Consider the following 9,691-nt stretch of genomic DNA (forward strand, 5'->3'; position numbering starts at 1 on the left):
GGGCCGCCGAGCCGCCGCCCGCGCTCCCGGGGCCGCTCCCAAAGGCAGGTGAGGCCGGGCCGGGCACCGCGCTACCGGGGCAGGAGGGAAAGGGAGGGCTGGAATCGCGGCTGTCGGTTCTGGGGAATGGGGCCGGAACGAGTAAAGGCGAAGGCTTTCCCTTTCTCCCGACGGGCTCCGTGGGAAGGGACAGGAGCTCCGTCGGGTGCACTTTACCGCTCTTATAAAGCGTGGAGCCTCACAGTGACCGGCCCGTTCCCCAGCCAGAATCGCGTCCACCGACACTAGTGCAGGCGAGCGTCGCCGCTGCCAACTGGCGCCCCGACGTGCCGGTTCTGGGCCTGTTCCCCAGCTCGGCCGGGAACGGGCCGCATCCCGTGTGGATCACAGCACCATGTCTTTCTGCTGCTCCCGGTCGCGCTCCCGGGCTGCAGTCGCTGTCTGGCTTTCCGCACTCCGGGCATCGGGCTGCGGGACCTCGTCCAGAACAAGATCTGCACACTCGGACCAAAAGCGGCGCCAGGAGCCGGAAGAGCGGGATGGTGGCAGGGGCTGAGCGGGGAAACCCAGGCCTCCTGCGCAGGCCTGTCCCTTCGGGTCGCGTCCGGGGCGGCTTGTGACAGATCGGGGGTGCTGAAACCACCGCCTGCAGTGGGCACCTTGTGAGTGCGACCTGTCGGTAATACACGTTTCTGGAAGCAAAACTAGCGCTGTCGCGTTCCGTCCATTGTCTGAGCGGGAGCTGACAGTCGTTCGCGACAGGGATGTTAGGCAGGCAGGCCACTGCCAGCCCAGTGCGTTCCGCTGACAAGTTGTGACAAAATCTTACGCGGTGCCCCGGGACGGGAATGGCAAACCTTGGGCTCCCGCCCCCCGGGCCCGTGTGCGCCATGGAGCCCGTCCGGCCACGGAGGCGTCCACCAGGGCCCCAGCATGCGGCTCTGCTCCTCCAGCACCGGAGCAGACACACCCCGGGCCCGAGGCGGTGGCAGGGCTGAGTCCGACCCTGTGGCCGGGATGCCGGTGGTTTTGCGACCCGCTTCTCATTTTCCGGCCCGTGGCACCACCTGTCTGCCCTCCGGCAGCCCCGTTCCCCGCATCGCGGCCCGGTTCCGTCGGCCGCTCCCCAGGGCCGGGTATGGGGGTTTTTCCCCAAATTTCCCCCTGTCCGCAGCCTCCCGCCGGTGCGGATGCTCTCCACTCTGCACACACGGCTTGGCCGGGACCTCCTCCCTGCGTGGAGGTGGCTAGGGGTAAGGCCGAGAAGGTGGGGAGAGAAGGGGAAAAACCCGTCTTGCTCCTTCGAGAAAATGAAAGTTCCCGTCTGCCAGCACGATATAAATCTGTCGGATAGGAACGATATTAACTTGCACGCTCAACTTTCCTTCACCCTGATGTATGAACTTCCCAGTTTAAAAGATTACAGTAATCACGGAAGGAGAGTGTAAATCGAATCTGATAGCAATAACTTTTGGGGAAGGTCAGGCTCAAGTGAAATGTTACCCAGCAGCAGGCATTTTGTTTGCAAAATACAATCAAAGTGTATTGATGAGAAATTCTTCCTTGCCAGCCAGTCAGCACTTTCTGATAACAGCTTTACAGAGCGAAAAAACAAACAAACAAACAACAAAACACAACGGAGATCTCCATAAATCAAAGCCCTCAGTGCTGCGCCTGCCCCCCTGCCCACCGTGCTGAGGCTGGGCCGTGGGGACCGGGGTTCCCCGGGACCACCAGGGTGTCTTTCTGGTTATGCATACCTCACCAGCGTGGTCCCCGGTCCCTGATTGTCACAGACGGGTTTTTTTCCCCCCACCTTTTATGAACACGAGGATGCATGAGAGCAAAGAGGAAAACGGTCTCCTCAGAGGTTCCTCCTGTCACTTTCCATCTGACACTGTTTAACCGTACAACTTGCTTATTTCCAACTATATACTGCATGCTCTGAGCGGCAGGGTTTTCTTTTTCCTCTCCTTCCATAAACTGAATTAAAATCGCCGTAAAAATAGAGGATGAACCAACCTCCTGTCCACCCGGTTTCTAAAACACACACACAACCTCTTCCCCCCGAGGATGTTATTCTCGTGAAAAGTTTTTTCACTGCCAAAGGGATATTTCCTGATATATGGTAAAATCAGGTCTGTTTGCTTTTATTCCTGCTACAGTTGGCCATTTCGATGGGATAGTTGCGAAGTTCTGAAACTCCCTCTGTTGCATCTGCCTCTGCTAATTTGGAATGATTCCTGTTCCTCATACCATGCTCCTGAACTTTCCTTGCCCACATGAGTGTGTGTTGCATTTCTTAGTAGTAGTTCTCAAGACTTGTAAACAATACAATGCTATATTTGTCATCTGATATTTTCAGAGCCAGGTTCTTAATGCAGCACAGCTATTTCTGTGTTAATTTGAGAGCAGTGATTAGTCTCTTACAGAGTATTTCGATCATCGTATATAAGGAAGAAAGTCTGAAGTAATTAGAACCAAAACAAAACCCCAACAACCCAAATCAAGCTAACGAGCACACCACACATCCAAACAGACAGCAAGAGTAGAACAATCACCACCAACCAAAACATTCACCCAAAGCAAACAAAAAAGCCCCCACCGAAAACATAACCTTAGCTTGTTGTGCAGTTATGCTAATTCTGGTATAAGTTTTTCCTAATAATACAACTAAGGAAAACAGCAGGTACTTTTGAGATACAAGAAAATCTGTGTTCCCAAAAGAGCTGTCCTAACAAACAAAGAACAAGCTTCTTTAACAGGGAGTCAGCAGTGGGTATACCGACAAAGCAAATTTGGTTCCAAAATATTAGACCAAGTTTTCCAGACTAGTTATTAACTTGAGAACAGCTTTTTGCTCTTATCTATTTTACTTTCATTTGGCCCCTTTACAACATCTGACTCATGATTATTAATGTATAGATAGTAAAGAAGAATTGGGGTAAATATTGTGCTAAATTCGTGTCAGCTTCATTTATTAATTTGTGTTTTACTGTAAAGGCATATACTGTTCTCCCACTGTCCTGTTTTATGTGTGTCTGTATTTTCACTGCGCTCTGATCTGGGTTGGTATGTGTCTCTACATGTGTATTAATTGATGAATACTCCCCGTCTTTTATATCCGTAGGAAAATAGTTTCCTTAATCTTCCCAGGAATCACAAACTGGACCCTTAAATGCAGGCAATTTGAAATAGAAGGTGTTGGGGGGGAAAAAAACCCAACACACAAACACACACACCCCATCCACACATACACCAAAATAACCTCCCTCCCCCCTAAAAAAGCCCAAACCAAGAAAACCCAACCCCAGAGCCAGACAAAGAAACAACCCTCCCAAAAACAAAATCAAAATCCCACAGGAAGACAAAACAAGCAAACGCCCCTCCTCACCAGAAACACACCACCACCTGAAATACAGGAAAAAACCTCAGCTCACACAGAGCAAAATACAACACCCAAACGCCCACAAACATAAAAAATGTCTGATGACGATATTTCGTTCTTAAAGCCTAGAATATCCTCCTGTGAAACTTACGAATTAGAAAAAGAGAAAAATCTTTGATGACGAACAGTAGCTGGTACGTTCTAAATACAGAATTATTTTTGTACCTGAAAATACAAACATTTGCAATTTATACCTGCATGCGATATTCCTACAATTCAGTGTGTACAAAGGGATATTTACAATGCATCTTCACAAATTTTTGTGTATTTGACGATGGCTATTTTATGCCAGTCTTCAACAAACGAAAATCCCGGTCGCGGCGGTTCCAACGAAGGGTTGGGGACAGTCCCCGGAGCACACGTGGTCCTCCCCGAGCCATCAGTGTAGCGGGCAAAGGGATGTTTAAAGTAGTAAAAACACAGCCCAGCAGACGGAAGCCCCGAGGGTCGGCCAGGTGAGTGGCCAGCAGCCGTGCGACAGCCCCGGGCTGTGACACCGCGTACTGCCCCAGCCTGGGCATGGAGCCGCCTGACACCGGCAGCCAGAAATGCTCTCAAAAAGGCAGATCGAAAAATACAGCAGCCTCCACACTCAGTGGTAGCCACCAGACGGTAATTATCCATGTGTTAATAACACCACTTTGATTTAAATCATCGAAATCTCATTTTCCGGGTCTGTCCCTGTGAGTATAACAGCCCAGTGAGATGCTTCGCTATGACCTGTGCTTTATGAGACTACCACTGTGCAAAACCTAAGAGCAAGAGCAGCTCTGCAGTCTCCTGATGATGCAAAATTCAGTGAGACAAGTTTTCAGAATTTGAAGAAAAGTTTTTAGGCAAGCCTCATAAGGATATTTTCAAGGGTACAGAAAATTAAGCAAATCTGAAATAATATGAAAATAATGTTTAGTAAGGATCAGGGAATATATTCGAGGTATGTTAACTCATCTGAAGGTGTCTGTTAGTTTGCTTGTGGGGTTTTTTTTTAATACATTTTCTCCACAGTGGTACTTGTTTTCATCCCATGAAAATACACTGCAAAAGTGAGCATGAGGAATGTTCTCCTTGCATTCAGTCCGTGGTAATACTGGTCACCACCGTGCAATCTATTTATGTGAAAATTAGGGCTATCATCTTCCTTAAATAGCCTGTCTAACTCTGTCAAGACAGGGACAAGATAGTTGTATGTCCTCAGACTGCCCGCTAAGCCTTGAATTTATAAATAATCCATTCACCATGATTTGTAATAAATGCATAGTGGAGGGATTAGAAGGGAAAGGTAGCGTTAGTCTCATGTTTTCTCAATAATGGATGAGCTATGCCAATGTCTTAGCACCTCCTCAAAAGGATACATGTGCCAGTTTTACTATCGGCAAACAATTCTGCATTCTGCTTTGGCTGCTAAAGCAAGATTGATGCACTGAGCATATGAGAAAGAGGAAACATACATGGCCTTCTCTGTAATACAGAACATGCATATAGAACATATATATTCAATATATTCTATATAGAATCCGGAACTCTGTTCGCACAAGAAAGGCAGCATAATCAGTGTAAAAACCAGTTCCCAAAACTGCTAAACGGAGTGAGGTCTTTGTAAAAGCATCTGCATTCCTCAGCTACACACTTACCTTTCACAGCCCAAATGAGCAGCATCCCACATCTCTGTAGGATGGCCCATCGTTTCTGCCTGTTACAGCCGTTCTCATGAGGAGAACCTTCCTTTGCCATACTCACACTGTCAGGCTGTGCTCTGCCAGGATCTCTTCTTTTACTTACAGCTCCCACTGTGGTGAGCATAGCAGCTTCTCGCTCGGCTCAGGCTTGCTCAGACCCTGACTTCTTTCTCTCTAGTGGATAAATTTAATTTTTTTTTTCATGCTGATCTGTTAAATGTTAAACTTAGCCCACTAACTGATGTGAAGATGCTCTGCCTGTTCCTGCAGTGAGAGGAAGGCAGGAGATAGTGAGCAGTGAGGCTGAGGTACTTGCACAACTCTAACTGGTTCCTTCTCAGTTTGGCATGTGGGATCATCAGCACATTTTAGGAACCTTTGCTTGCTTATTACAGCTACTTTATCTAGCTGGGATGTTTGTCAGGGGCTTGGAACACGAAGCAAACAGTTGCATTGGTTTTTGCAGACAGTCCTTCCCATTTGCGTGTTCAAAAGCACTACCGTGTGCGGTTAAAGTAGACTCCGTTAGCCGCAGCTTGGACAGCAATCTTCCCCCCATGCATTGAAGCCTCCCAAGAATATAACCATTGTGCTCAAGGAGGAAAGGCAGCAGAGCTATATTCTTGGGAAATAACAATGAACAATCTCAAGCAAGTCTACTGACCTCTTTTTGCATAAGCAAGCTCCCTTCCCTTCTTGCTGACAAGCAGTCGTATTTCAAAGGGTTTTGTACTTTGGCCAGGCATTACCAAAGAGTTTTGAGTGTCCATCTGGAGACAGCATGGTCGATGGCCTTATTTTCAGCTCCATACTCAGCTCTCAACCTTCTTAGTTTAGCACACAGAAAGCAAGATACCTGGAACAATTGCTAAGAGAGGCTGTGGGGTCCTCATCCCCAAAGTTATTTAAAACTCAGCTAAGCAGGGACATGAGCAACGTGCTCTTTGTCTAAGGCTGTTCCCAATTTGAAGGGGATGTTGGACCAAATGTCTTCCAGATGTCCTCTCCAAACCAGACTTTTCTCGAATATGTGCTTGGATGGGACAAGGTGTCAGACATGCTTAAGGGTTTAGAGGAAAAGCTGCAATTCTTGCTGTGTGAGGAACCAATTTTTATGGTTCCAGAACTGGAATACATTTATTTATTTGAAGACTTTTTAAACCTTCAACCTATGGTCATAATGGAGTGGTTCTACCAATTGCTGTTGGACCTGCAGGGGAATTTTCATCTCCTGAGTGCCCTCTTCAGTGCTAGTGAGGAATTATGATGTGAAAATGCTGAAGTTCCTCTGAGAAAGCCTGCACTTGGGTGGTGTGTTGCTGCCTTGTAACCAGTGAGAAAGGATGGATATAGCATTTTTGATGCAGCAGAAAAATGATCACAGCTTCTTTGCTTGCACATGGGAGAATGAGACAGAGTATGTCTAGATCAGGTCACATTATCCCTTTGCAGTTTTATTTTCATGGGATGTTGCAAAGACACCTTAATTTTTTGCAGGATCTCTGAAAAAAAGTACTTTTTCCCCCTTAGAATTCTGGTCTGTTCACTTTAAGATGACAGCATCCTCAGATCTCTGTAAAAGCCTTTGGCCTCATTTTTCTGTTAACTTCTCTGACTTCTCTTTGCAGACATGAATGAGGAGCGCTTGGGTGATGCAAGTGGAGCAGACAATGCTGAGACCTACAGTGACAAAGACACAGACCAAAGGAGTTCCCCCGACATGACTAAAGCCAAAAGTTGTTTCAATCCTGAAAGCCCTGAAATTGTTTCAGTGGATGAGGTTGGTTTTGCAGTTCAGAAAAATGGTGGGAGCACAGAGAACCGTACAGACAGCCCCAAGTACCATCCAGAGCAGAACCACCTCCTGATAGAAGGTCCTTCTGGGACAGTTTCTTTACCATTCAGTTTGAAAGCAAACAGACCCCCACTTGAAGTCTTGAAAAAGATTTTCCCTAACCAAAAGCCAGCTGTGCTAGAGTTGATCCTGAAGGGGTGTGGTGGTGACCTGGTGAGTGCTGTAGAGGTTCTCCTGTCCAGTCGGTCTTCAGCGGCCAGTGGAGAGAGAACGTCTGCAGAATCTGATGGTCTTGTTTTGCCTTCCAACGGGCATATTTTTGAACACACACTGAGTTCCTATCCTATTTCATCTTCTAAGTGGTCTGTGGGCTCTGCATTTAGGGTTCCCGACACTCTGAGGTTCTCTGCTGATTCCAGTAATGTTGTGCCAAATCCTTTAGCTGTACCTTTGCAGCACCCTTTCCCTCAGCCACCACGCTACCCGCTGATGCTGAGGAACACTTTGGCAAGAAACCAGTCCAGCCCGTTCCTACCCAACGACGTCACCCTGTGGAACACCATGACACTGCAGCAGCAGTACCAGTTGCGGTCACAGTATGTCAGTCCTTTCTCTAGCAACTCAGCCAGTGTTTTCCGAAGCTCACCTGTCCTTCCTTCCCGATCGTCAGAAGATCCTAGGATCTCAATTCCTGATGAAGGATGTCCTATTGTGTCTAAGCAACCAATTTACACAGAAGATGAATATGAGGAAAGGTCTGATTCTTCAGACTCAAGAATACTCAACACATCTTCTTAGACTATGACGTGGCATATTACAGCTAAGCGATACTCACAGTGCAGCTTAACTACTGGCTCCTAAGAGGAGGGACATGTACTCTACAAAAATCTTGCAATTGTATTAAAAAGTGACTTTGCTTGGTAGTGTACTATAGCAATAAAGACGTAACTTATTTAATTTCTTGCACTTCACTGGATAATGCCAAATAGCAATACTCTGGCTTTAGTGCTGAGTGTGTGTTGCAAAGGAAGACTTTATGGCTACCAATTATGGGACTCCAGAAGACTCATAATGGAAGCAGAAGCCCAAGGTCTACTTTGTTCCTTAACTCAGAAAAATGGGGATGTTAAACTAGAATACTTGAATGCTGTTTTATAATTGAGAACTCCTCAGGACATAAGAAATCAAGCAAACAGTTCAATTGCAAATGGACTAAAACAAGGACTTTATAATCTTATGTCAGTGATCATCCTTGCAGTGAAAGAAAAGGCAGAAGAAAAAAATACACACATGCAACTAACATGAGCTGCTTCTGTGCCATTTGAGCTTGGACGCTTTTCAGAGAAATATTATTAAGAGTTATTCTTTTCCCATGGCTAGGTTGAAATGTGTAATGTCAGTGTAAAACCAATTACAGCTGTGAATTGCATGAAGTGTATTGTGAAATGAACACCAGATTAAGCATTGTCAGGTTAATGTAGCATGCTAAGGACTCTAGAAAAATAAACTAAGATGATGATCTTGGTTTATGTCATTTATACTGGGCAAATAACATTTTGAAGATAGAGAGCTGATTAGTTCTCAGCCAGGGTTAAGATGTCCAGCTCCAGCAGCTGCAGACGGGGGAAACCTCTTTTTCCAAGTCTGGGTTTTGCTTCCCTGACTTGAAACTTGCAACTGAGATTCAGCAGAAGTTGTCATCAGGGAAGCTGAGGTCTCTTGTATTTGTACTGCAGACATTTCCAAGCTCAGCTGAGGAAAGCAGAGCTTGCTACAATCACAGAAAGCAGAAAACAAAAGGCTCTCCCAATGCTTCAGAAGCATCTTTATTTCCTGTTCTGTAGAAGTAGAATAAAAAAGGAAATAGGATGTAATAGTGGGCATTTCTTTAAGATAATTTTTAGCCAAATGGCAACTTCCCTTTTCCCCTAGAAAAGTAATGGTTTGAACAATTTATTGCATGGTTGCATGCATTGATTACACTTGCATATCTTATGTGTGTGTCTGAGTAACATTAGTAATTGCTTCTGATGAGGAATGTCTCTAAGTTTAATGTCCACTTAGAAGTTTGTTAAGCTTTAGTGTCATTTTTTTCAACTGTTCACAAGTGACTGCATATGCTTAACAATGGACTTGTAAAAAACACACCTCTGAATGCAGATGAAATGGCTCTCCAGTCTTTCAGGTGTGGGGATTAGTCCTACACTTCAAAAAACAGGTGAGACTACCCTGAAGTTGGACTCTGAAGCAGATGGGCTTTAAAACTGTTATATAAATGTATCAGGCATGTTATCTGGTGTCATTGTTGATACGAATGCCTGTATTCTCATTTGGCATTTCATGTTCTGTAAGTCTTGTGCATACAGTGAATCTTTCATTTTCTAAAGGTACTGAATACGCACAAAAAGGAGAATAAAATGATGACTTTTATTTTCCTCTGGGGATAAATTAACTGAAAGATACTTTATCTTGCATAACTTTCCAACCTGTTCAGAAAAGTGTTTTATTAGTTATGCTGCAGAGCAAAGACAAATGCAGGGGAAAGGAGGAAAAGAAAATAAATTCCCTTATGGAAGTGTAAATGTGCAAGCATCTGGAATTTTCCTAAATGCAGGGTTTCAGTTGTGTACTGACAGATTTGCCTGCATTCACATGGCATTTGTAAACAAATCCATCTTACAGTCAACCCAGAAAGAAAAGTACTATGTGAAACAGATCTTGCAAACAGAAAGGCAGGTGGTAGTGAAATGCTGTGCTCTGACACCATAGAGA

At 45.5% G+C, this 9,691-nt stretch overlaps 1 protein-coding gene across 1 annotated transcript; it reads left to right on the forward strand.

Annotated features, from left to right (window-relative positions):
• Positions 1-6: 6 nt before the first annotated feature.
• On the forward strand, positions 7-8,438 carry DMRT3 (doublesex and mab-3 related transcription factor 3). The gene is made up of 2 exons (XM_015615162.2): positions 7-48; positions 6,753-8,438. Exon 2 carries the CDS (start codon positions 6,755-6,757, stop codon positions 7,715-7,717), a length of 963 nt encoding a protein of 320 aa, XP_015470648.1. The 5' UTR covers positions 7-48; positions 6,753-6,754; the 3' UTR covers positions 7,718-8,438.
• The last annotated feature ends 1,253 nt before the right edge of the window (positions 8,439-9,691 follow it).

Source organism: Parus major, chromosome Z, assembly GCF_001522545.3.
Source record: "Parus major isolate Abel chromosome Z, Parus_major1.1, whole genome shotgun sequence".
Lineage (NCBI taxonomy): Eukaryota > Metazoa > Chordata > Aves > Passeriformes > Paridae > Parus > Parus major.

Excerpts from the sequence above, each read along its gene's own strand:
- DMRT3 (XM_015615162.2), top strand. The coding sequence starts at position 6,755 with ATGAATGAGGAGCGCTTGGGTGATGCAAGTGGAGCAGACAATGCTGAG.